This window comes from Erinaceus europaeus, chromosome 4, assembly GCF_950295315.1.
Source record: "Erinaceus europaeus chromosome 4, mEriEur2.1, whole genome shotgun sequence".
NCBI classification, from domain to species: Eukaryota; Metazoa; Chordata; class Mammalia; order Eulipotyphla; family Erinaceidae; genus Erinaceus; species Erinaceus europaeus.
The window spans coordinates 19568692-19594797 of NC_080165.1; the positions used below are offsets into that span (position 1 = coordinate 19568692).

General features: G+C 53.7%; 4 protein-coding genes across 7 annotated transcripts; 1 reads left to right on the forward strand and 3 right to left on the reverse strand.

Moving 5' to 3' along the window:
* The first annotated feature begins 86 nt into the window (after positions 1 to 86).
* On the forward strand, positions 87 to 13241 carry NCAPH2 (non-SMC condensin II complex subunit H2). 4 transcript variants are annotated; one of them, XM_016186566.2, is made up of 20 exons: positions 87 to 341; positions 6976 to 7077; positions 8394 to 8449; positions 8534 to 8618; positions 8696 to 8764; positions 8903 to 8982; positions 9067 to 9200; positions 9326 to 9427; positions 10041 to 10153; positions 11017 to 11088; positions 11406 to 11472; positions 11585 to 11689; positions 11827 to 11880; positions 11977 to 12047; positions 12119 to 12212; positions 12296 to 12367; positions 12472 to 12524; positions 12599 to 12700; positions 12786 to 12935; positions 13002 to 13241. In XM_016186566.2, the coding sequence occupies exons 1-20, from the start codon at positions 234 to 236 to the stop codon at positions 13140 to 13142; spliced, it is 1830 nt and encodes a 609-aa protein (XP_016042052.1). In that variant the 5' UTR covers positions 87 to 233; the 3' UTR covers positions 13143 to 13241. The 4 variants fall into 4 exon arrangements, with proteins under 4 accessions (XP_016042052.1, XP_060044855.1, XP_016042050.1 ...); XM_060188872.1 differs by having other exon boundaries at positions 88 to 341; positions 12299 to 12367; XM_016186564.2 differs by having other exon boundaries at positions 89 to 341; positions 12469 to 12524.
* Positions 13242 to 13360: 119 nt separating this feature from the next.
* On the reverse strand, positions 13361 to 15315 carry LOC103110248 (protein SCO2 homolog, mitochondrial). Its single transcript, XM_060188874.1, has 3 exons — positions 15143 to 15315; positions 14813 to 14928; positions 13361 to 14201 (listed from the first exon to the last, which is right to left on the reverse strand). The coding sequence occupies exons 1-3, from the start codon at positions 15176 to 15178 to the stop codon at positions 13379 to 13381; spliced, it is 975 nt and encodes a 324-aa protein (XP_060044857.1). The 5' UTR covers positions 15179 to 15315; the 3' UTR covers positions 13361 to 13378.
* Positions 15316 to 15371: 56 nt separating this feature from the next.
* Positions 15372 to 18824, reverse strand: TYMP (thymidine phosphorylase). Its single transcript, XM_007519422.3, has 9 exons — positions 18497 to 18824; positions 18167 to 18369; positions 17653 to 17751; positions 17138 to 17267; positions 16900 to 17018; positions 16292 to 16454; positions 15965 to 16195; positions 15625 to 15765; positions 15372 to 15548 (listed from the first exon to the last, which is right to left on the reverse strand). Exons 1-9 carry the CDS (start codon positions 18729 to 18731, stop codon positions 15388 to 15390), a joined length of 1482 nt encoding a protein of 493 aa, XP_007519484.2. The 5' UTR covers positions 18732 to 18824; the 3' UTR covers positions 15372 to 15387.
* Positions 18825 to 19156: 332 nt separating this feature from the next.
* Positions 19157 to 21102, reverse strand: CIMAP1B (ciliary microtubule associated protein 1B). Its single transcript, XM_016186518.2, has 6 exons — positions 20594 to 21102; positions 20237 to 20440; positions 19900 to 20004; positions 19657 to 19778; positions 19390 to 19530; positions 19157 to 19290 (listed from the first exon to the last, which is right to left on the reverse strand). The coding sequence occupies exons 1-6, from the start codon at positions 20700 to 20702 to the stop codon at positions 19210 to 19212; spliced, it is 762 nt and encodes a 253-aa protein (XP_016042004.2). The 5' UTR covers positions 20703 to 21102; the 3' UTR covers positions 19157 to 19209.
* Between the last annotated feature and the right edge of the window lie 5004 nt (positions 21103 to 26106).

Below are 26106 nucleotides of genomic sequence, written 5' to 3' on the forward strand. Positions count from 1 at the left end.
GCCGTAGCCCCCGCCCCTTATGACCTCATCTGCCCGCGGCGCTCGGCTCGACCGGTCGGGTGCTCGCCGGCTGAGGCCGCCTTACGTCATAAGTATGCGCGGTGTTGCTCGCAGCTTGCTTTCCTGGGCGGGAACAGCAAAATGGCGCCAGAGATAGTGGCGGGCTGAGGACTGCACTGGCTCCCTTCGAAGTCCACTCCGCGGCCCCCAGGCCGCCGCCACTCCTCCGGGACATGGAGGACGTGGAGGCGCGCTTTGCTCATCTCCTGCAGCCCATTCGCGACCTCACCAAGAACTGGGAGGTGGACGTGGCGGCCCAGTTGGGCGAATATCTGGAGGAGGTGAGGCCGGCGCAGGAGTGGGCGGCGCGGGACGGCTGCGGCGCTGGGCAGGCCTGGGATGCTGGAACTGCGGTGTCGGGGTGGTCTGGATCCGACTGACACTCTGGCCACACTTGTCCTCAGACACGCACGGCATCCCCCCTTTCCCCAACTCCACCCCTGCATCCCCAGATCATTCCATGTCAAATTAGCCTGAAGCTGTCATTACCGGTCACCACCCAATAATGAGCGGTGACATGGATTTAATGGGTGATGGCCAGCGTTTTTCTCTAGTGCAATAGATGTATGTATTGTATGCATGTGTAGTGTGCTTTGAGAGATCTGGATCACCATTTGGTTACTTATTACTGTCAGAGCTAAGGAGAGCTAAGTTCCCTTCAGTGGGTCCGATGTGAAATTGCCTTGAAACAATTACAAGGGAACACGGCCTGATAGGTGTGCGATTTCCAAATCGTCCTTTATTACCTTATGAGGTAGAATTCATGCATCAGTGAAATTAGAAAAGAAAATTTGGAGACAGCTTTCCGAGGGCTCTGGAAGGGTTCCAAAGGCCCCTCCGTGTGTAAACCTATCAAACCCTTACACACGTCATACCTGAGCCAACATCCTATGGGCCAGCAGAAAACTTGGGGCGTGCTTACCTTGCCCAAAGCTCCCATACCGTCAGGCGCGCATCTTTTGTACTCCGGTTCCCATTTTCCGTGTGCTGTGCAGTGTCCTTGTGCCCCAGTTCTATGTGAGCGAATCAGCTCTCCTGGGTCTTCCTGTCCCTGTGCTGTCCCTCAGCATTACCTTGAGTTTTCAAACCAATTTGAAGTTACTGTTGTGTTTCATCCCCTCAGCATTTTTTTTTTTTTTAAACCAAAACACTCCTCAACTCTGGTGTATGGTGGTGCCAGGGACAGAAAATGAATTGAGCAAGAGTCTGTGGGATAAACCAGGGTGTGTCTCCACCCCCACAATCATTTAATCCTCTTGTATTTGACAGCTGTGTTTAGGTCTCCCTCATGAGGTGTCCACTTCATTTCTGCACTTTGCTTTTGCTTTTCAGCCCATCCTAGCACAGCACAGCCCAATCTAATTTCCAAAACTCTTAGACTGACCTCCAGACTGCAGTCCAACCAAATCCAAGGGCTACTGTGTCATCTTACTTGACTCAAGCAACATTTGAGCTGACTACTCCTTTTTATTTCTTTCTTAAGATTTACTTTCTTATTTATTTTAATGAGAGATGCATGAGAGTACTGCTTACTTCTGGCGGTGCTGGGTGTTGGACCTAGGCTCTCTGAGATTTAGGCATGAAAGGCTTGTCCATTTTCATTGCAGTTTCCTAGCTCCGCCTTTTTTTTTTTTTTTTTTTTTTTTTCTCCAGGGTTATTGTTGGGACTCATTGCCTGCACTACGAATCCACTGCTCTTGGAGGCTATTTTTTCCTTTTATTGCTCTTGTAGTTTATTGTTGTGTTCTTCTTATTATTGTTATTGTTGTTATTGCTGTCGTTGTTGTTGGATAGGACAGAAAGAAATCGAGAAAGGAGGGGAAGACAGTGGGGGAGAGAAAGACGGACACCTGCAGACCTGCTTCACTGCTTCTAAGGTGGCCCCCCTGCAGGTGGGGAGCCGGGGGCTCGAACCTGGATCCTCATGCCGGTCCTTGCACTTTGCACCATGTGCACTTAACCCACTGTGCCACTGCCCAGCCCCCCCCCCGCTCCACTTTTTTTAAAAATATTTATTTTATTTATTTATTCCCTTTTGCTGCCCTTGTTGTTTTATTGTTGTAGTTATTATTGTTGTTGTCGTTGTTGGATAGGACAGAGAGAAATGGAGAGAGGAGGGGAAGACAGAGAGGAGGAGAGAAAGACACCTGCAGACCTGCTTCACTGCCTGTGAAGCGACGCCCCTGCAGGTGGGGAGCCGGGGTTTGAACCGGGATCCTTATGCCGGTCCTTGTGCTTTGCCACCTGCGCTTAACCCGCTGCGCTACAGCCCGACTCCCGCCGCTCCACTTTTTAAAAAGCAAACTATAGTGATCTTTTTAAAAATTAATTTATTCCCTTTTGTTGCCCTTGTTGCTTTATTGTTGTTATTATTATTGTTGTCGTCGTTGTTGGATAGGACAGAGAGAAATGGAGACAGGAGGGGAAGACAGAGAGGAGGAGAGAAAGACAGACACCTGCAGACCTGCTTCACTGCCTGTGAAGCTGCTCCTCTGCAGGTGGGGAGGCGGAGGCATGAACCAGGATCCTTGCGCTGCCACCCGACTCCCTGTGTTTTTTTTTTTTCCTAACTTATTTACTTATTCTTTTTTTTTTTTTTTTTTGCCTTCAGTGTTATTGCTGGGGCTCAGTGCCTGCACCATGAATCCACTCCTCCTGGAGGTCATTTTTCCCCCCTTTTGTTGTCTTTGTTGTTGTAGCCTTGTTGTGGTTATCGTTGTTGTTGTTGATGCTGACATTGTTGGATAGGACAGAGAGAAATGGAAAGAGGAGGGAAAGACAGAGAGGGAGAGAGAAAGACAGACACCTGCAGACCTGCTTCACTGCCTGTGGGGAGCCGGGGGCTTGCAGGTGGGGAGCCGGGGGCTTGAACCGGGATCCTTACACTCCGGTCCTTGCGCTTTGCGCCACGTGTGCTTAACCGGCTGCGCTACCGCCTGATCCCCTACTTACTCTTTTTCTTTTGTCCGGTTTAAATGCTGACCTTGTACATTTCCCCAGAATAGTCTCATTTATGTCTATGGCTTTAAATATCACCTGATACAGACAACTTGTAAAAAAAACTTATTTGTGATTTAATGTTGATTTATAAAATTAAAAGATAATAGGGGTGTGATTCCACACTGTTCCCACAACCAGAGTGCCGTGTCCCTACTCCCTACATTGGAAAAACTGCAGTAGTTCTCCCAAGGACACAGATATAACTATCTATCTATACACACACGTATATATTTCCATATATATATATTTCCCCATTTTTTTCTATAATCCTGCCTTCACTTCCTTTTTTTTTTCTTTTTTAAAATTTATTTATTATTGGATAGAGACAGAGAGAAATTGAGAGGGGAAGGGGGGATAGAGAGTGAAAGAGAAAGACCCCTGGGGTGGAGGGTAGATAGCATAATGGTTATACAAAGAGACTCTCATGCCTGAGGCTCCAAAGTCCCAGATTGAATCCCCTGCACCACCATAAGCCAGAGCTGAACAGTGCTCTGGTAAGGAAAAAACAAACAAAAAAGTTAAAAAAAAAAAAAAGAGAGAGAGAGAGAGAGACAGCTGCAGTCCTGCTTCACCACTTATGAAGCTTTCCCCTTGCAGGTGGGAACCAGGGGCTTGAACCTGTGTCCTTGCACACTGTAACATATGTTTTTAACCAGATGCACCACCACCGGGCCCCCTTCACTTCCATTCTAAGTCATACCACGCTACACTTATTACTACTTCTGAGTGTCCTTCCTTTCCCCCTTTTCTCTCTCAGATAAAAGAAACAGTGTCATACTTGAATGATTGAAGCAACTTGGTGACTGAAAGGCAATAAAATACAAGGCAGGACAAAATGTTTAATAATCAAGGAACCAAAAAGTAGGAATAAAGCAGATGTGAATAGGGGCCTTAGAGTGGAAGGAAGCTAGAAGTCTATTTTAGGTATATTCCTAGGGGCCCATGTCTTTAATCTTTGCTTGAGCTTGATAGCTAACATGGGTGTGAACTAGAAATACTGTCTGGGGTGGTCCGGGAGGTGGCGCAATGATAAAACTTTGGACTCTCAAGCATGAGGTCCCGAGTTCGATCCCCGGCAGCACATGTGCCAGAGTGATGTCTGATTCGTTCTCTCTCCTCCTGTCTTTCTCATAAACAAACAAACAAACAAACAAACAAAAGAAATATTGTCTGGGAAGATAGTGTCAGAGAATTAAGAATAGTATTGAGAAGCAGGCTTAGGGCAGAGAGTAGCTCCCAAACTTGAAGAAAATTTATAAATACAATTAACTGTTTACCATATCCATCTAACTCAGAGTCCATATCTATTCATGTTTAGTACTGGAGTCTGAAGAGTTTGATCTGGGGATCTAACTTTGGGATGAAAGTACTCACCTAGTGGTCCGGGAGGTGGTGCAGTGGCTAAGCTCTGTACCCTCAAGCATGAGGTCCTGAGTTCAATCTCCGGCAGCACATGTGCCGGAGTGATGTCTGGTTCTTTCTCTATCTTTCTCATTAATAAATAAATAAAATCTTTTTTTTTTTTTTTTAAGTACTCACCTAGCCATATAGTGAGCTGGAGACTATTCCAGATAGATATCACCATGTTTGAAGGTTCTGAGATAGGAAAGCACTGTGTTAGTCAAAGACCTAGAAGTAGGCCTGGGTATACTTGAGTAGGGAGAGGGGGTGGCGGGGAGAAGAATCTGGTCAATAAAGGGGTAGGGACAGGACCTTGAATTTTTTCCTTAGAGTGGCAGAGAGTCACTCTGCATGTAGGGTGGTGTAATCCAAGTCCTGTGTGAGGAGTAAACTGGAGGCAAGTGAAGGCAGAAGAGCCTGGCTGTACAGAGACCCAGGCAAGAGGTGAGCCAGGCTGAGCAGGGTGCAGTCGTGCCACACAGGTGGGCAAACATTGAACAGGCAGGGGTGAGAGAAGGAGGCCAAGCTAAGACCTCAGTTTTCATGTAGTGAATTGTGGTGGGTGGGAATTTTGAGCTCAGCGTGGACCTCTATGATGATTTGCGGCTAGAGTGTCCCAACATGCTATTTGGAGGAGACAGTCAGACATCTGGGCTAGACATGAGTGAACTGGAGCACGAGCTGGGGAACATGTCTGGAACGTGAGTCATTAGAGGGTGGAATGCCAGGTCTTGGGAGATAGCCTTAGCAAAGAGAAGCGTCAGACCTGAAGAAGCAGTGCAGCAGACTTGTGCTTGAGGCCCCAAAGGCCTCAGGTTCAATCCTAGCAACACCACATAACAGATGAGTAGCTCTGGGCTCTCATGAAAATAAACCAACCTTAATCAAAATAAGAGAGAAGCACCACTTCAGCTGGAGCCTAGGTTTAACAACTCCTTTTACTTAAAAAAAAAAAAAAAAAAAGAAAAAAATCAATTAAAATTATTTAAATAAAAAAATAGCTAACTTTCTTTTTAGTACAGAGAAAAAGAAATTAAGAGGGAGAGAGAAAGACAATGCAACACTGCTTTACCATTCCTGAAGCTTCCTCCTTGTAGAAAGGGACTTGGGACTGGAGCATGTGTTCTTGTTAGGCGAACGTGATAACCACTACACTATAGAAACCTGACTGAACACGTTTTTGTTTTTTTTTAAAGATTTATTATTTATGTATGTATGTATGTATGTATGAGGAAGATAGGAGGAGAGAAAGAACCAGATATCACTCTGGCACATGTGCTGCCAGGGATTGAACTCAGGACCTCATGCTTGAGAGTCCGATGCTTTATCTACTGCACCACCTCCCGGACCACTGAACACGGGTTCTTGTGCATGGTAGTGTGTATGCTCTGTCAGGTGCATAGCCTCCAGACTCCCCCGACAGGCCTTTTTACTTTTCCAGACTGTCTTGCTACCTCCTGCTTCCTCTCCTTGCCCCAGTGACCTGATGACCCCTCTTTATCTCAGGAATTAGTACAAGTGGTGCTGGAGTGTCTCCCGGTCGCCCTCTTCATTGTTCTGCCACAGTGCCTGACAGCTTGCCTTATTCCAAGTACATCCTGTGCTCCAGACACGTTTGACACTCATTTTCCTAAGTAGTTCAACTCAGTGCCTGCTAACTGCCTCTATGTGGGTTGTTCGTTCCTAGGATGTCATTCTAGTCTTCTTCCCTTGGGTGCATCTGTCTTTCAGACTTAGCTCTGATGCCTCCACTTTATTTGTTTCTCAGTCATGTGTTGGACAACAGTCCCAGGCACTGGGCTAAAAGCTAGAATCCTTTCACAGTTCACTAAAGGTGGAGAAACTCAGGCAGTGTGATAAGACCCCCCCCACCCAGAGGGTGGCAGGAAGTCTGAAGCATGTCAAGGGAGACTGCAGCAGAGTTCGTACTGGGAACAGTGGGGGACATTCATTCCAGGCCTATGGAAGACAAAGCACAAATCTTGAAAAAAACTATATATAGCTTTGGTATTCTTGGGTGGTACTGTCCCAGGGCCTCCTGCTTCCAAAATGCTAGGTATTAGAAGTTACAGGAGAAAAAAAAGAAGTGACAGGGGAGGGGGCTGGGTGGTGGCACACATGTTATAATGCTCAAGGACCCAGGTTCAAGCCCCCGGTTCCCACCTGCAGGGGGAGAAGCTTCACAAGTGATGAACCAGGGCTTCAGGTGTCTCTCTCTGTCTCTCTCCTCTGTCTCGCAATTCTGGCTGTCTGTATCCAATAACTAAATAAAGATTAAAAAATAAAAAATAAATAAATTGAAAAAAGTTATAGGAGGGGGAATCACAAGAACCCGCAATTCCACTCCAAAACAAAAAAAAAGAGTGAACAACCCATGAGCCCAGCGTGTCTGTCAGAGAGGCTGCTTAAGATGGCCTCGGGCTAGAGACACTGGGAGGCAGGATGTTGTGAGGGCTGCCTGGGTAGATGTGTACTTGAATTTGCTTTCTTACTGCCCTGTGTTGTATCTTGTAGCTGGACCAGATCTGCATTTCTTTTGATGAAGGCAAAACCACAATGAACTTCATTGAAGCAGCACTGCTGATCCAGGGCTCTGCCTGTGTCTACAGTAAGAAGGTGGGCCCTTCCTGGCCGCTGGTCCAGGGGGACTGGGACCCCATGTCTGCTGGGACAGTGCCCCACTTCCCGTCTGCCTTCTCACACCAAAAAAACAAGCTTGGATTTAAAAATTTCATTGCAAGGCCTGCTGCAGAACATCCTACAATGTGCAGGGGAGCCCCACAAAACAGAATTGCCCCAAATGGAAAAGCCGAGTTAGAGGGTGAGAGGAAAAACAGGATGAAGTTGGGGGAATCATAAGAAGGAATAGTCAGACATGAGCAGACCAAGAAAAATGTCTCATCAGGGAAGTCAGACCTGTGTACGAATGTTGAGATCAGAGACCTGAACCTGTATGACACAGATTTCTTTCTTTTTTCCCTTTCTTTGTTTTTTTTTTTTCTTTTGAGAAAGACACAGGAGGCATAGGGGAAGAGACCACAGCACTAAAGCTTCCTTCAGTGTAGTGGGGCCCAAGCTTGAAACTGGGTGGTGCACATAACAGACCAGCACACTCTCCAGGTAGCTGTTCCTGAGATCCAGTAACGATTTTCAAGTACGGGGCTGGGCGGTGGCACACCCGGTTGATCTCACGTAGTGTGATGCACAGGACCCCCACCTGCAGGGGAGTTTCACGAGTATGAAGCAGGGCTGCAGGTGTCTGTCTCTTTCCCTCTCTCTCCCCCTTCCTCCTCAGTTTCTCTCTGTCTTTATCCAATAGATAAATAAATAATATTTAAAAAAAAAAGGAGGGCCCGAGTATCACAGGTGGGGGTTAAACTCTGGACCTCTTGCTTGTAAGTCAAGCACTTCAGCCACTGTCCCACCTCCCAGGCTTGCTTCCCTTTTCAGTGAAACAACTCACCAAGAACCCTTACTACTTACCTTATGTTGTTCTTATATCTGAGCCCCAGAACTGAGAGTATGACTGAAGAATTTTGAATTTTAATGACCTTTAACAGATTTCAATTGATAGAGCCCCCTGAGGCTGTGGCTGCTGTATTCACCTGCCCCTAGGCCACCATTGATCCGAGTTACTTATTTCTTGGAGTCTTGGTTTATCTTTGTATAAGATGAGCTTAGCAGCAGCAGTGCATTCACAGTGACTGAATGAAGTAAAGCTGGAGGCACCATCCTGTGCATATGGCGAGCGCCCAGAAAGTCAGTGTTTATTGCTCCTCTTAAATGAGGTTCGGCTGTTAGGGCCCTTCTGGTTTTCCACCTCTGTGCCCAGAAGCAGCCGGCAGCCAGGTGTTTCTGTACATTCAGGGGAGGGCTGGGAGCATCATGGAGGGCCTTTGCCCACATCCTCACCTGCTGTTCCTGTTCTCCAGGTGGAATACCTCTACTCACTGGTCTACCAGGCTCTGGATTTCATTTCTGGGAAGAAGTAAGTGCTGAGGGCATGCGGAGGGTTGGGGGAGATGCTGGCGGGCTACAGCCTCCCCATGCCCTCGCTTTAATGTTCCTGCAGGAGGGCCAAGCAGCTCTCCTCGGCTCAGGAAGATGAGGCCAACTGGGCCACTAACTCGAGGCCCCCGCAGGAGGTGGAGGATGAGGTGAGGTTTCTTGGTGTGTGGCCCCTGCCCACTGAATGCTTGCTGGGTTCTGCTCCTGAGTTCTGTCTTCCCTGCAGTTCCTGTCACTGGATGAACTCCCTGACACCCGGGCCAGTGTGGATTTGAGGAGCAGCCAGGTGCCCAGTGTGAGTGCCCTCCCCTGTAGGAGGGTGTGGGTCAACACTGGCCCTGCAGCCACATTTAGCTGGAGGGTGTGTTGGGAGGTGGGTTCCTCACCTGAACCCAAGGGCTGCACAGCTCACCCCATCTCGGCCTCCTAACAGGAGGTCCTCATTATCCCCCTCCTGCCCATGGCCCTGGTAGCCCCGGATGAGCTGGAGAAGAGCAGCCACCCGCTGTACAGGTAGGGGCCTCTGTGGGGGGGGTGGGGGCAGGGGAGCAAGTGGGTGGCAGGGCCTCTGCAGCGGGTGTGCTTTTGCCAGAACAGCTGTCAGGGGGAAGTCCTGGCCAGCCGGAAGGATTTTAGGATGAATACATGCACCCCGCACCCCAGAGGGGCCTTCATGTTGGAGCCAGTGGGCATGTCCCCCGTGGAGACGCTGCTGCCGAAGAACCAGAAGGGTAAGGGCTCGGCTGCAGGAAGCGAGATGGGCTGGACTCTGAAGATGCTCACGCTGGCTTCATGCCTGACTCCTGTGCCAGTGCCCTGGGAGGGGCTAACCCTACCCAATCTCCATCTTCCCCAGAGGCTGGGAGGACAGAGGAGCAGCCAATGGAAGTCTCTCTGTGTGCAGGTCCAGCCCCTATGCTCAGCAACTGCCCGGAGCAGGAGCCAGAGCAAGCAGCAGGTGAGGGAGCTCCCTGAGGAGACTTGCAGGGGTGGTGGTGGGGGAAACAGCAGGACTCTCCATGCCTCTCCCCAGCCTGCTGGCCCTCTTTGGCTGGCGGAAGGTTGAGCTGTGCGGAGCAGCACTGGGACTTCTGCCTGTCCTCGCCTCTGACATTTGGACCTGCTTTCTCTTTGGACAGAAAGATGGCAGCATTTAAAGAGAAAAATTGGGGCGACAGGGAGATAGCTCCTGTGTTTGGGTGCACCCTTTGTCATGTGCGGGGACCCAATTTGAGCCCTCAGCTGCCACATGGGAGCCCCATGCAAAGAGGAAGCTTCATGAGCAGCGGAGCAGTGTAGTGGCTCTTTAACAAGAAAATAATAGTTTATCTGAAGTGGTGGAATTGTGCCTGCTTGAGATTCTAGCAGTAACCTTGGTGGCGAGAGAGAGAGAGAGAGAGGTGTCAGTGAGAAATAAAACTTGATTTTGGCACACCAGTGACAAGTAGCATGTAAACAGCCTATTACCTGTAAAGCTGAGAGAAGGGATGGCCTCTCAAGGAAGCCCCCCATCTGCGGCCTGACCTTTGGGGCTGACTGGCCTCTACCCTGTTGACCACTACCCTGGCCAGACCCCTCTCCAGAAGGCCCTCTGCCCAGGGGTGAGGATGACGATGTGGAAGAAGACATGGCAGAGCCCTTTGAAGCCCCTGTGGGACCTCCAGAGCCCAGCAGCCCGCAGCAGGTGAGACCCACACTGAGGCCTGCAGAGCCCCAGCTACCAGTCGGGCAACCTGGTCCCACGGCAGCCAGTAAAGTGGGATAGTGTTGGCCTCCCCCAGTCAGTTGTGTCTGCCCCTTCTCTGGGCTTCGACACCAGGGCAGTGGGTTTGTCTGCCAGCCACCATGCCCCCTCTGACAGAGCAGTTGCTGCCCCTCAGGTTGGGCTGGTGTTTGAGGGTCTGGGCCCCCAGGTACTCATGGCTACTGGTCTCTGAAGTTGCCTCCCTCAGCCCCCAAAGAAAATTGAACATAGGGGAAAGAAGAGTATTTGTAGATGACGCGGATGTTTGTCACAGTCTGCCCTTTTCTTCCTTATTTTTGAAACAGCAAAAGTGTACCCCATGACCGCTGGTCTGTTTACTTGAATCTTGGTCCTTGAACTTTCTGAGCTTTTTGCCTTCAGAGAGGCTCCCTGAAGAATCGTTTTTTAGGGATAGGGCAGAGAGAAATTGAAATGGGAGGGGGTGATCGAGAGGGAGAGAGAAGAGAAACACCTGCAGACCTGCTTCACTGCTTGTAAAGTGACCCCCCCCGCCCCATAGGTGGGGAGCTGGGGGCTTAAGCTGGGATCCTTGTGTGGGACCTTGTGCTTTGAGCTATATGTGCTTAACCCAGTGTGCCACCACCCAGCCCCCAAGAATATTTATTAATTTTTTACCAGAGCACTGCTCAGCTCTGGCTTATAGTGGCACAGGGGATTGAACCTGGGACTTTGAAGCCTGTGTACCCATCCCCAAGAATTCTTTTTATCTGACTCAGTAGAGCTTTTGGAGTGCTGAGAGCCTTGGGTGGAGGGATGGGCTCTCTAAGGTTGTTTCTTTGCAGAGTGCTGCCCAGCCCAGGAAGTACATGCTGCGGGAGAGACAGGAGGTCCTGGACCACGCATCACGGGTAAAGGTGAGGAGTGGTGGGGCCTGGCAAGCTGGTGGCGTGAACTGCCAGGGCTGCTGCCCACCCCTTTGTTCTTGCTGCTTTTCAGCCTGGGGCCTCTGTGCTTGCTCTCTTGTTGGGACAAGAATCTGTTACCACAGAAATAGAACCCTCCTGCATCTCTGAAGTAGTTCCCCTTCCCATAGCTTCAGGTCCCATCCTCTCCCACTTCCTCATCCCTCTTTGATTCTGGGTCCATGATCAGCCCTCCCATGGGCTGTCAGCTACACTGGCCTTTTAGGGGATGAGTGTAAGCTCCCCACCCTGTGTCCTCTTGTGCTCAGGAGACTTCAGACCCATGGCAGAATCTGGATCCTTTCGACTCGCTAGACTCTAAGCCCTTCAAGAAAGGTAACTGGGGGAGGGACATTCCACCCAGGTGCTTGTAACTGGGTACCCTGGGGCAGGAGGAGGCAGGGTAGGCGCCACAGCTGCCCAGCTCTGACTTAGTCCTTGTTCCCAGGCAAGCCTTACTCAGTGCCCCCCAGCGTAGAGGCCACAGGACAGAAACGCAAAAGGAAAGGTGCCACCAAGCTGCAAGACTTTCACCAGTGGTACTTGGCAGCCTGTGAGTGTGTGTGTGTGTGTGTGTGTGTGTATGGGGGCCCGGGGCTGGGCCTGGGCCAGGGCTACAGAGCCCAACTGTGGACAGCCCTCTGCCCACAGGGACGGGGCTTGGTTCCTGCTGACCATGTCCTCTCACAGATTCGGACCACGCAGACAGCAGGAGGCCCCGGCAGAAAGGCCCATCCTTTGCAGGTAAGACCACAGCCCTACACGGAGGGATGGTGGGGACACTCAGGCCGTGAGTGGCCCAAGTAGGATGCAGGAACCCTTCACGAGGCTCGTTTGCAGATATGGAGGTCCTGTACTGGAAGCATGTGAGGGAGCAACTGGAGACCCTCCGGAAGCTGCAGAGGAGGGAGGCAAGTACTCGCAGAGATTCTGCAAAGCCCGTGGGAGACAGCAGCGCCCCTCATACCTACTCTCTATGCAGATGGCGGAGGAGCAGTGGCCAAGGGCCGAGGAGGGGCTATGGCCAGAGGAGGAAGACCACCAGGACGACTCCCTGGAGGACCTGGGGGTAGCAGGTGGGTGTTTGTGGGGCCTGGCTTGGGCTCAGCACCCTTAGCTAGCTGACTTGCCTTTTGCCCGGTGCTTCTCTGTCTCCCAGCAGATGACTTTCTGGAGCCCGAGGGATGTGCGGAGCCTGAGGGAGCAAGGCTTGAGGAGCCTGTAGACCTGGGTAGGTCTGGGAGTGAGCTGCAGGCTTTGGGGCTCGGGGGTGGCAGTGAAGACCCAGGAGGGGAAAGAGGACACAGCAGCTCACAGCTACTCCTTTTCCAGAAGCAGAGGACATGCCCAAGTCCCTGAGCTATGAGGAGCTGGTCCGAAAGAATGTGGTAGGCCAGGGTCAGCAGGTGTGGGGGCTGGGCCTAGCCTGTGCAGAGAAGATGGCAGCCCCATCCTCTCCTAGGAGCTCTTCATCACCTCCTCTCAGAAGTTTGTCCAGGAGACAGAGCTCAGCCAGCGCATCAGGGACTGGGAAGATACCATCCAGCCGCTCCTCCAAGAGCAGGTGGGCCGTCAAGCTCTGGGTGCAGAGGGGGAACCTCCTGTTGCCTGTCCCGGATTTTCCCAGGCTCTTCTTCTCCCCCTTGCAGGAAGAGCACGTACCCTTTGACATCCACACCTATGGGGACCAGGTGGTTTCAAAGTTTAGCCAGCTCAACCAGTGGTATCGCTTTTCGGACCTGGTGGCTGGCCAGCCTGCCTTTGAAGTGTGTCGTGCTATGTTGGCCACCTTGCAGCTGGTGAGTGGCCCTGGGAGGCCGGGAGGGGAGCAGTCTCTGGACCTCACTGACACCTCACCCCTTTAGGCTAACGACCACACAGTGGAGATCACCCAGCAGCCAGGGTTGGAGGCGGCCGTGGACACCATGTCCCTGAGACTGCTCACACACCAGCGGGCCCACAAGCGCTTCCAGACCTACGCTGCTCCTTCTATGGCCCAGCCCTGAGTGACGTCCCCCCTTCCTTCCCCCAGATGTGGAGAGGGCTCTGCTTCTCCCTCCCTTGTTTCCTGGCTGGCCCAGTCTAATAAAGAGGTGTTGCCATTCCTCCTTGCCCTTAAAAAACTCGAAGGAACTCCTGCTCTATGCAGAAGAAAGAGCTGCCCAGGTCCTGGGCCCCTTTCCTGCCACCAACTCCAGGGGGCTGGCGGAACAGATTACACACATGCAGTTCCGTCACACCTTTATTGACTGGGTTCAGACAGGACACTTTGGAAGAGGGCCATATGGTGCCGCACACTGTCTGCGATCTGTTCAGCTGACCTGGCCCGGGTGTAGAAGTCTGTGAAGAGGCCATCAGGGTTGAGCAGGTAGATGGCAATGGAGTGGTCCACAATATAATCCTGGTCCTCGTCCTTGGGGCCAGCACTGTAGTACACACGGTAGCTACGGGTCACGTGAGACACCTGCTCAGTAGAGCCAGTGAGACCCAGGAGCTTTGGGTGGAAATCCTGCACGTAGCGGGCCATGGCTGTGACGTCATCCCGCTCAGGGTCCACAGTGATGAATACGGGCTGCACCGGGGGCAAGCCGGGCTCAGCTTCCAGCTGCCGGACCACCTGCACCAGCTTCTCCAGCTCATCTGGGCAGATGTCAGGGCAGTGAGTGAAGCCAAAATACATCAGCACCCAGCAGCCCCGGAAGTCGGTTTTGCAGCGAGGCTGGCCCTGGTGGTCCACCAGGCTGAAGTTCCCCTGGCCCAGAGCTATCTGGCGCAGGGCCTCTGTCCGTTGCTTATGGCGCCGCCGCTCCTTCTCATTCTTTGCAGCCAGCCAGGCCCCACCCAGCCCAGCCCCAAACAAGGCTGTGATCAGCAGTCTAGTTCGCAGCCCAGGGCCCTGGGGCCTGCCCTGTCTGCCCACCTCTGGGGGGCTCTGCCTTGAGAGCCGACAACACACATGGAGGGCTTCACCTCCTATGGTCCTGGGTAGGGCTGGAGGCCTGAGCTGAGAGAGCCTATGCCAGCCAGTGGGCGCCCGAGCCAGCAGTGACATCGACCTGATGCTTCTGGAAAAGAGCAAAGCTGTCAGAAGGCAGAAGGTACCCCGGGCTCCTGAGATGTACCCCATGTTGCTGGAGACTTGGCCGCCATCGGAAAGATTCGCCTCAGGCCCAGCTGTCCTGACTGCAGATGGCTCCACTTCTGCACCCCATGCTTCTGCCCTTGAGCAACCGTGTCATCCCCTCTCCCACCTGAGCTGGCCTGTTCTTGTCCCTCTGCGTCTGAGCTGACAGAGATTTCGCCAAGCACACACCTTGCTGTGTTCTTAAGCACGTTATTATCTGTAATAAAGTCGCATTTCCCAAATGAAGGTGGGTGAGTTCCTGGCTTCAACTCCCAGAGTCAGCCCACTGATCCTCTTGCAATCATTCTGCTGTCCTTTCACCCAAGACCATGCAACCAAATGGCTCTCTGCACCCACCCCCGTCGGGGGTGCCCTTCACTGGCGAGGCTCCAGCTTCGGCCCTTCCCACATCTGACCCCCCGGATGCTCTCGCCCCGGCCCACCCTCCGCAGGCAGCTCGGGCTCCTGGGCCCCGCCCCGCCCCGCCCCGCCCCGCCGTCTGTCTTCCCAGCTTTTCCAAGAGCCTCCTAGAGGTTAGGTGAGGGGACTCACCTGTTCGCCTGCTGCTGCTGGGCGGTTCTCCCGTGACCGCTGGTCTCCCGGGTAGAATTGGGTCTAAGCCGATTGACCTTCGGCACGTCCCTCGAGCTCAGGATATCTGCTTCCTCCTGGAAGTTGGACAAGACAAGCCCGCGGGCAAAGGCAATGTGCAGATGCTTCCCGCACTACTCCCAGGGACACGGAAAACTGGGCAGCGACGTAGACCAAGCATGAGCCAGGCTCTCTGGCCTGGCCAGTGCCGCGAGTCTGGGGAAACAACCCGACCGGCGCGTTGCGCTACACGCTGCTCTGCAGTGTAGCCGCCCCGCAGATCCGGCCTACCTGCTCCAGCGAGCTGCCCTGCCAGTCAATGCGCATGCGTCGATGGTGCAGCGCACGCGCAGCCAGGCAGAGAGCGCGGGCACTCGGTAGTGCGCTTGCGCAATAGCCGGCGAAAGGTTGGAGGTCACGCGTCAGCAAGGCCCCCGCCCTCCCCGGCGGCGCTCCCCTCCCATTTCCGCCCTTTCCAACGCGCTGCCTGCGCCCCCGCACACCAAGGCTCGGACTCGGCTTCGGACTCCTGGGCTTTATTGCTGCGGGTTGGTGGACGGCGGCAAGACGAGCTCCGCGAAGGGCGAGGGGGCGGCGAAGGGCGCGCGGCCCGAGAGCACGAGTGCCCCCTGCAGGGCGCGGCGCTGCGGGGCGCTGAGCGCGGGCGCGTCCAGGTGCACGCGGAGCCAGGGCGTCCCTGCAGGCGGCGGTGGGGTCAGCGGCCGGCGCGGGTGCCGGGCGCGCGGCCGGGCCGGGCCGGGGGCGACGCTCACCTTGGCGCACCCTCTGGCCCACGTCGACCAGCAGCTCGGCACCCACTCCTGGCCGGATCGGTTCCCCGGCGCGGCTGCGCCCAGCCCCGAGTTCGTGCAGCACGCGCGCCAGAGGCAGCGCCCGAACCTGCTCCACGGTGCCTGCGGGGACAGGGCGCTGGGCGGGCCGGGGCACGGGGCGGGGGTCTCCGGATGGATAGATGAGGGGGTTCGGGGCGGAGCATGGGGCGAGGGCCCTGGCCTGGGGAGGAGGGACGCTAGGTGGGTAGATGATGAGGCCCGGGGGACGGACTGGCACCACAGTGGGGTCTAGGGCCGGGATGGGGCTCGGGGCGCTCACCGTCCGCCGGCACGAGCAGCTCCTCCTGCTTCTGTGCTCGGGGCAGCAGCTGCCGGCGCCGCGCGGGGGTCCCGGCGCACAGGGCTCGGGCCAGGCTCGGCTCCACGCCCTGCGCCGCGAGCATCTGCTCGAAGCGGCCTCGGGCCGAGCCGTCATCCAGCGCCGCGGCCAGCCGGTCGGCGCCCTCCGCCGGAGTCCCCACCTGTTCGCTCAGCCAGAGCAGGGCGCCCCCTGCGGGCGGGGCTGGGGCTCAGAAACAGCAGCGGCTGGGGGGACCCCTGGTGGGGTGACATTGTAGCTCGGATCCCGCCCCCCCAGGCCCCTCACCTAGTCTAGTGACCAGGTCCCTCAGGTCCGATGGCCCCGCGCCGTCCATGCAGAGCAGTGCCTCCTCCACTTCCAAGGAGTGGCCCACGCTTCGACCCAGCGGTTTGTGCATTGCTGTCAGGGCGGCTGCGACCCGGAGCCCCAGGCCCGTCCCCACATCAACCTAAAGAAACAAGGGCCGTCGTGGACCCATCCTGCACCCCGCAGGGCTGCCTACTGCCTGCTTGACATTCAACTCCTGTCTCTGCCATCCATTGTCAGTGCCCTGAGGGTGTTTGGGAAAGGCCGGGGACACCAGACCTCAAGGGGACTGGTGTCAGGACTGCCTTGAGCAACCTTGCTCCTGGCTGGGCTAGGTGTCTGCCATAGTGTCCCCAGTCCCATGACCAGATCACTGGGTGACCATGCTGAAGAAGGGAGGGATTGCCAGCTAGAAGTTTGGAGTGTCAGGGCTGTTGAGTGGGCAGGGGCATGTGAATACTGAACTGCTCAATATATGAAGGGGAATGGGGCTGGAGTCCTCACCTGCCCACAGAGATGCCACGCCCCCCCCCCCCCCACACACACACACGGGGAGGTCACAGCCTGCCGCAGGCACAGGTGCTCACCAGCGCACCCGCTAGCTCTCGGGCTTGTGCTCGGCTGGGGAAAACGGCAGCCTCTCCAAACTTTACATCCACCACCAGTGCTGACAGTCTCTCCACCACCTTCTTGCTGAGGATGGAGGCTGTGGGGATACTAAGGTCAGCCAAGAGGGGTCAGGAACCCTATGATGGTGACAGGACCTGGTGGTGATCATCCATTGGACTTGGTAGGCACTGGGAGTGGGCCCTGGGGTCGGATCACCTGTGATGAGCGGCAGGCTGTCGACAGTGGCTGTCACGTCTCTGGCAGCATACAGAATTCCATCTGCAGGAACCAGCTTCTGGCTCTGACCCACGATACAGCAGCCCACTTGCTCCAGTATCCCTTGCATCTGGCAAACCCCACTGCTTCAGGGCTCTGCGTAACCTCTCACCAATGACCCCATTACTGACACTGATCAAGAATTCATCAGTAACCTTGCCAAATGTCCACAATCACCACCAGTAGCTTCTGAGTGGGCTTGATAAGTCCTCCTGGTCTGACCCATCAGAGACCTTGTCCAATGTCCTGTGACCAACTGGTGATTGATAGTGACATCAGTAATTTTGATCAAGCCCCTAGTAATGGCTTCAAAGTTCCACTGGACAAATTTCAGCGACCAGCAATGATGCATAAGCAACTCTGATCAATATTTTCATTAGTGACCCTAATTAATGACCAGAGATTCTGGCTGATCAGTAACCCAGACCAGTGACCAATCAGTGGCCCATTTCTACCTGCTCTGGACTCTGGGTGACAGTGAATCCAAGGATGGACTCCAGCTTATCCAAGGTACCCCCTGTGTGTCCCAGACCACGTCCACTGATCATTGGCACCTGCTGGGCAGGGGTGCTGAGTACACCTGTATTTTCCTCCCTACCCCCTGCCCCACTCTCAACTCCTAAGACTGGCTTAAGTGTTTACTAGGCAGTTAAAGTGAGTGTCCAACTAACTGGTGGAGAGGGTATGGGAAGGAAATTGTCCTGGTTTTGGTGGGTGGTTAGTGGGGGCGAGCCTAGTACTTATCCCTGGGTGATGGAGGAGTACCCAGCTTAGGCGTCTGGTCTGAGATACAGAAATGAATACTGGCAGCTCGATTACTTGGCCATAGTATGGGGAAACTGATAGCAGGAGTCCTAGGTCTGTCCTGCCCTTGCCCTTGGGGGGCTCTGAACAAGGTTTGAAAGTGGGAACTGCTCTGGGCTGCTGGCCCCTTAGAGTCACGAGTCTTTGGAGGAGGCATTTTCTAACCTTGCAGCCGCAGGCAGCCAGGGCAGGTGCCAGGACCAGGCTGACCTTGTCACCCACTCCCCCTGTAGAGTGTTTGTCCACGAGCTGCTGGTGCCAGGCCTCTGGCCACTCCAGCTGCTGCCCAGACTGGGCCAGGGCCCGGGTCAGCGCAGCAGTCTCCTCCAGGTCCATGCCTCGAAGTTGGATGGCCATGAGCATGGCCCCTAGGTATGGGGTACAATAGTGTAGACACGGGGAGGGGTATACCCACAGTCACCAGTTACTCTGGGGCCAGTGACAGTTGTGGGATGCCCTCAGGGGCATGCGGCCAGGGGTGGGGTCCCCACGCACCAATTTGTGCACCCTGCGCACTCCCGTCCACCACCGCGCGAACAAAGGCCTGGATGTCCCCCTCACTCAGGCGGCTTCCGTCTCGCTTCAGGCGAATGAGCTCCGGGAGCTGCTTGGGCTCTGGCCGGGGGTCAGGACCCCCCCAGCTCCCTCCCGCCGAGAGGTCACCTGGCACAACTGGGGTCGCCATCACTCGAGGCCTGCGGGGGTGCGATATGGCTTGGAGCCTGCACATAGTCTCTGCAGCCCAGTGCACCTGTCCCGACTCAGTTTCGATTTGCTTGCCCGCCTTTCTTCCTGCACCTGGGCAGTGTATGTACGTCCCCACTTCTCAGCCTCTCAACTTGATCCCCGGCCCTACCTCTCGCAGACTGCGACTTCGCTCGACCCACTTGGAATTCCAGCCGGACTCCCCCCTGTCTTGCTTCCCCGGGATGGCAGGGAAATGCCCACCGGTCCACAATCACGGAAAAGGCGGGTCCCCCGGCCTTCGGGAGGGGCCCGCGGACTTCGGACGGGCGTGCGCCCTGACTTGGCCAATCACCGCGGGCCCTCCCAGCCCGGAAGTCTGTCGCCCCCAGCGGGGATCCGGGGAGCGCAAGCACCTGCCCCACTTCCCTAGTCGCGCCGGGAACGAGCACAGAGAGACGGACGCGCTGCTGGCTCCCGAAGCTTTAAGCAAACATTTGTGGGGGCCACGCCCGCCCGGCGGGTCAGTAATCCTTTTCGGTCGTCATCCGGGCCAGGTAGTCCGAGTGGCGGATTCCGAAGCTCCAGCCCTGAGGCTTCCGGTGCTGCAGACCCAGGAGAGGTGGATGAGCTCCTGGAGCCACCTGTCAAGCCCCTGACACTCATCCCCCGCCTCCGACCCTCGACCCTGGACTCCACATCACCTGGTCCACGTTGTAGGCTGCGGGTCCAGGCTTCTGGGTATTGTCTTGAGGGAGTGAAGTCCGTGCCAGCATGGAGAACTGGGGCGCCCGAGGCTTGTAAATTCCAGGGTTGACCACGTGGTAGGCGCAGGGCCCAGGAGTCTGCGGGAGGCCAGAAGAGGCCTGGGGTTATCACTCCGTTCCAGGCCAACCCCCAGCCCACCCCTTGCTTCCAGCAATCCACCGGGTTGCGCTCTCCCCGCGCTGCGCCCCGCAGCACGTCCCCACCTTGCTGAGGTCCTCGAAGAAGCTTCCCACTGCACTTCGGCCATAGATGGAGTACGTTGGGGCCGAGGTCTTACCCACGACGCGCGGGCCCAGGAGTGAGGGCACCGTGTAGGCCCCGGGGCCTGAGGAGGAGCCGGCAAGGGGTGGGGCCCGGGGGTCTTCTTTGCGGATCAGCTGGGGAGGGGGGCGTCCCGGTTGGGATGGAAAGGCCCTCAGTGCTGGAATGCACCTCTCGGGTCTTACCTGGGGTCTGCTGATTCAGTTGGGAGCCCCAGGTTCGGGCCGCGATGGTGTGCCGCGGTGCGCTAGGGTAGGTCGCCTTCCCCGCGTTCTCCGGGAAGTACCTGCCTGCGGGGCGGGCCGGGGTGTGTGAGCAGAAGCCCGGCGGGGCTCCTGGGGTTCAGGGGAACCCGGGCCACCGCTTGCCAGAGTCCCTCGGGGGCTTGGAGTTCTTTTGAGATCCAGATACAGTGGGGCTGAGTTTGAAGTGTGAGCACCCAGGGGGGAGAAGGGCTTCAGGTTAGGGCCTCCCTGTAGGCGGCTGGGCGCGGAGGGGACCCAGGGCCCCAGGGGACCTGACCGGGTCCGGGAGTGAGGTCGGGCGCCGTGTGGCGCAGGCGGCCGTAGATGGAGTAGGCGGGGGAGCCGTCGGGGCCGCGCACGGTCATGCCGGAGGGCACCAGGTGGCTGGGCCCGGGGCCGTACGATGTCTGCTGCGTGGGCAGGCGGGCGCCGAAGGAGAAGGCTGGGGCGCGGGGCCGCGAGGGGTCGTGCAGGCGGTAGCCTGTGGGCACGTCCCAGCATCACGGGGCTGCCCCTCACCCCCACCGCCAGCTGCGAGGACCCCGCGCCGTCCGGACGGGTCGTGCCCGGCCCCGGCTACGCGCCCTCCTCCCAGAAGGCCCTCGCCCGCGCGTCCCAGCGCCCCAGTGGGTACCGGTGTTTGGTGGCAGCATGTACTTGGGCCCCGGCCCGCTGTAGAGCGCCGCGATGGGGCCGCGGGGCCGGTGTGGCCGCCACGAGCCGACCCAGACGTCCGAGCCCATGGCGCTGATGGGGTGCGCTTACGTGCAGACCTGTGGACAGAAGGTGGCAGCCCCGGCCCCTCCGCCCCGACCTCGGGGCGGGACCCATTCCGTATCCCAGGCGCCCGGGGAAACAAACCCTAGCTTTCCCGGCCCTATGGGTGGCACCCCTCACCCCCATCCCCTACCCCCAAAACGAGCCCAGTCTAGGTGTGTGCACACGCCAGGTTTGGACTCAACACTGGGGAAGGGGGGCACACGAGTGAGATATTTCTGGAGCATTGGGCAAAAGTGAGGGCATGGTGTGGGGGTCCCAGTATCCAGAGGAGCCCTCGAAGCTGATGCACTAACCTGGTCCTGTGGCTCCCGACCGGGGAGGCAAGGTGGGATGCCTGGATTTTCGCCCCCGCCCGGCCTAACTCTCAAACCCCATTGTGTCCCTGCCAGCCCGCCTCCTGGCAACGGGCTGACCGGCCCCTAAGCTGCCTCCGCCCCGCCCTCCCAGGCCCTCGGCTCTAGGCCTCTCCCTCTAGGTGTCCATCTAGCTCCTGGCTGGCCCCAGGAACGCTGGCCGCATCTTTCCCCTCGCACCCTCCGGGAAATGGACAGACGTGCAGACAAAAAACAACCAAACAAGTATGATGATGTCGGCGGTGACATAGTGGATAAAGTGTTGGACTCTCAAGCATGAAATCCCAAGATGGATCCGTGGCATCTCATGCACCTGACAAATACTCTGGCTCTCACTTTCTTTTTTCTTTTTTTTAAAGATTTATTAATGAGAAACATAGGAGGAGAGAGAAAGAACCAGACATCATTCTGATACACGTGCTGCGGGGGATTGAACTCAGTACCTCATGCTTGAGAGTCCAATGCTTTATCCACTGCGCCACCTCCCAGACCATCACTTTCTTTAAAAAACTAAAAAATAAAAGATTTCATTGGGTTAGGGTTAGGGGTTCTCACTTTCTTTAAAATAATAAAAAAAGAGGGAGTCGGGCGGTAGCACAGCAGGTTAAGCGCACATGGCATGAAGTGTAAGGACCGGCATAAGGATCCCGGTTTGAGCCCCCGGCTCCCCCCCTGCAGGGGCCTAGTCGCTTCACAGGTGGTGAAGCAGGTCTGCAGGTGTCTGTCTTTCTCTTCCCCTGTCTGTCTTCCCCCTTCTCTCTCCATTTCTCTCTGTCCTGTCCAACAACGATGACATCAATAACAACAACAATAAAAAGGGCAGCAAAAGGGGAAAGTAAATAAATATAAAAAATAAAAAGAGATTTATTTCATTTTAAGGGGTTTATTTACTTAGCAGAGATGAAGGGTAAATGAGAGAAAAACAGCATCATTGGTATATGTGATTCTGGGGATCAAACTCAGGACTTAATGTTTGGGAGTCTGACAGTTTATCCACTGAACCACTTCCTCAGTCACTAGTCACTAATGAGAAAGAGAGTAAAACAGAACCAGAGCTTCACTTTGACACTTGGGATGAAACTCAGGACCTCATGCTTGAGGGGCCAACTGGTTATCCACTGTACCACCTGCTGCACTACTGCCCGACATCTGCCATGCAAGTTTTTTTTAAAAAAGTTTATCCATTTACTTATTGGATAGAGACAGCCAGAAATCAAGAGGGGAGGGGGTGATAGAGAGGAGTAGAGACAGACACCTGCAGTATTGCTTCACCACTTGTGAAGCTTTCCCCCTACAGGTGGGGACCAGGGGCTTGAACCTGAATCCTCGTGAATTGTAACATTTGCACTAAACCAGGTGCACCACCACCCGACACTTAAAAGTCTTTTTAGCATTACCATTATACGATCTCCCCAGCCCATATTTCTGTCAGAATAAAGAAGAAGAAAAAAAAAAAAGCTGCTGATAGTGGTAGAATCATTGTTATGTGAGCCCCAGAGATAACTCTGGTATCAAGGGAGAAAAAGTTCAGTTGGAAGAATAACAAAATAAAAAGCAAGACTGCTGTGAATGTGGTTTTGGTGAATGTGAGTTTCCATTTCTGTGGGACAAATGCTCAGTAGTTGTACAAATCCTTGTTACACAGTAAGCTTATGTTTGAGTTTTTAAAGAAACATCCAAACTTATATCACATTCCAGTCATATCACTTGCTTTCTAAAATCAGTGTTATACAGGTGAGATTGTTCACACTACTGACAGGATTACATTTTCACTACCCACAACAGAAAATACCAGTGAGGTGTGGTAAAGTGGGGAGTGCCTGCCAGCAGAGGGCGCACTGTAACCGCCACACCACCAGTTTCTCACCAGTTGACTTAGTTAAGTGGGACCCATCTGGATCTGGCAATTCTTTGATTCATTTCGAGGTACTTGGAGAAACTAGACATGCCTAGGCGCTTCTCGGGGAGAAAAGTGGAACTTCAGAACGTCTGACAAGTCTGATCACCTTAACCATTTGTGAAGATGCAACTCACTGACATTACACATGTTCATGGGGTGGGTGGTGGCGCACTTGGTAGAGCATGCGCGTTACAGGGTGCGAAGACCCAGGTTCGGAGCCTTGGTCCCCACTTACAGGGGAGAAGTTTCGCGTGTGGTGAAGCAGTGCTGCTGCAGGAGTCTCTCTCTCCCTCTTTTTTTTTTTTAAAGCCTCAGGGTTATCACTGGGGCTCGGTGCCTACACTACAAGTCCACTGCTCCTGGAAGCTATTTCCCCCCCTTTTGTTGCCCTTGCTGTTTTTGTTATTATTGTTGTAGTTGCTGTCATTGCTGTTGGATAGGACAGAGAGAAATGGAGAGAGGAGGGGAAGACAGAGAGGAGGAGAGAAAGATAGACACCTGCAGACCTGCTTCACCACCTGTGAAGCGACACTCCCCTCCCACCCACAGGTAGGGAGCCAGGGCTCCAACTGGGGTCCTCGCACCGGTCATTCTGCTTCATGCCATGAGCTTAACCCGCTGCACTTCCGCCAGGCCCCCTCTCCCTCCCTCTTTAACTACCCCTTCCCTCTCGCTTTCTCCCTGTACCGATCAAGTAAATATCAAAGGTAAGTAAATAGCTAGTGGTGCTGTATGCCCATGTCCAGTGACTAGACAGTAACTCCTTTCCCTCTTCTGTGAAGCTCTGGCGACCTCTGTACTACTTTCTGTCTCTCTGAATTTGACTACTCTAGGCACCTCATAAAGTGTTTCACCCTTTTGTGTCTGACTGACAGCTTTTCGTTACATGAATGCATTTAAGGTTCACCCATGCTGTCTTTCGTGTCAGTTCCCTTTCTATGACTTAGCCGATGCATGTACATAACACACTACCTATCTGTTGGTAGAAATCTGGGCTGTTTTTCCCTTTCAGCTATTGTGAATACAGTGGCAATGAACATATGTGACGTCTGCTTGTCTACTTGTTTTTAATTATCTTAGGCAAATACCACCCTAGAGGGTGTGAAGTGGTGTCTCGAGGTAATTTTGATTTACATGTTATGACCCAGACCCACCTTTCCCCTCTTCCTGTATTTTAATATGCTCTGGGGGGGGGGGAGTTGGCAGGGGACCATGTGGTTGAGATATCGGAGACTCAGAAGAATTAAACTTTTTTTTTCCCTGTTTTTACCCACCCCCTCTCCCAGCACTGCTCAGCTCTGGTTTATGGTGGTGCAAGGGATTGAACCCGGGACTTTGGAGTCTCAGGCATGAAAGCCTTTTTGCATAACCATTATGCTATCTTCCCAGCCTGAGTTAAACACTTTTAAACTTACATTCAAAGTGAGTTGAGCAATTGATTTAAACCAAGAGATTGTAAAAGAAGTCCTAGGCTACTTGTGTGGCCGGCTGCCCTGCTTTGCAAATTTAGATTATAGGGGCTGGTTGGTGGCACACCTGGTTGAGTACATGTTACCATGTGCAAGGATCTGGGTTCAAGCCCCTGGTCCCCACCTTTAGGGGGAAAGCTTCATGAGTGGTGAAGCAGGGCTGTAGGTCTCTACCTCCCTGCCCCTCTCAATTTCTCTTTGTCTCTATCCAATAATAAATAAATTAAAAGATTTAAAACACATATTTTCTTTTTTTCAGATCATTTTAGTGGGGGAATTAATGGTTCACAGTGCAGTTGTCGACACATGGGTACAACTCTCATCTCCCTGAGATCGGTGTCCGCAGGAGCCTCTCACACCAGTGTAGGCCCTTTACCACCAACACGCTCCTGGGCCCCAACACCCTCTCCACCTTCCCTCCTCCTTCCCAGAGTCCTTTGCTTTGGTGCATAAAACCACATTTTCTCTGGGGAATGAAAAAAGATTTATATAGTGGCCCAGTAGTGGCACAGTGACTAGAGGGCCAAATATATATATATGTTTTTTTTTTTTTTTACCAGAGCACTAACCAGCTCTGGTTTCCGGTGGTGCAGGGGATTGAACCTGGGACTTCGAAGCCTTAGGCATGACAGTCTGCTACCCCTGCTTGAGGGCCAGATTATTTATTTATTGATTTTTAATTTTTTAAAATTTTTAAAAAAATTTTTTGAGGGCCAGATTTTTATGCATGAGGTCCCAAGTTTGATTCCTGGCATTGGATGTACCAGAGTGATGCTCTGCTTCATTCTCTTCTCTCTCTCATTAATAAATATTTTCACGAGAGACAGAAATACCAGAGCACTGCTCAACTCTGACATACAGTGGTGCCAGGGATCGAATTTGGAACCTCTAGAGCCTCCGGCATGCAAGTCTGTTATGCTACTGCTGAGATGTCTCCCTGGATGTTTTTTCCTTTATATATTTTAAAAAGATCCTATTTATTTTTCTTTTTATATTTTTATTTATTGTCTGATAGGGACAGAGAGAAATTGAGAGGGAAGAGGGAGATAGGGAGGGAAAGAGACAGAGTGACACCTGAAGCCCTGCTTTACCACTTGTGAAGATTTCCCCCTGCGGGTGGGGACCGGAGACTTGAACCTGGGTCCTTGTGCTCTGTAATGTGAGTGTTTAACCAGGTGCACCACCGCCTGCCCCCCCATATATATATTTAAGAATTTATTTGTTCATTAATGAGAGAGAGGGAGAAGGCGCCAGAATATGACTCTGGCATATTTAATACCAGGGACCAAACTAGGAACTCTAAATTTGAGAGTTCAATACTTTATTTCGGTGTGTCACCCCTTGGGCTGCTATAACTTATTCTGACATAAAACTTTTCCCACATCAGATGAATATCTCTCTGTCTCCTCTTTCTCTCTTTCACCAGAGCACTGCTCAGCACTGGCAGGCAGGAGAGTCTCCACCTCACCAGATGAATTTCTTTTTTTTTTTTAAGATTTTTAAAAAATATTTATTTCCTTTTTGTTGCCCTTGTTTTTATTGTTGTTTTAGTTATTATTGTTGTTGTTATTGATGCCGTCGTTGGATAGGACAGAGAGAAATGGAAAGAGGAGGGGAAGACAGAGAGGAGGAGAGAAAGACAGAC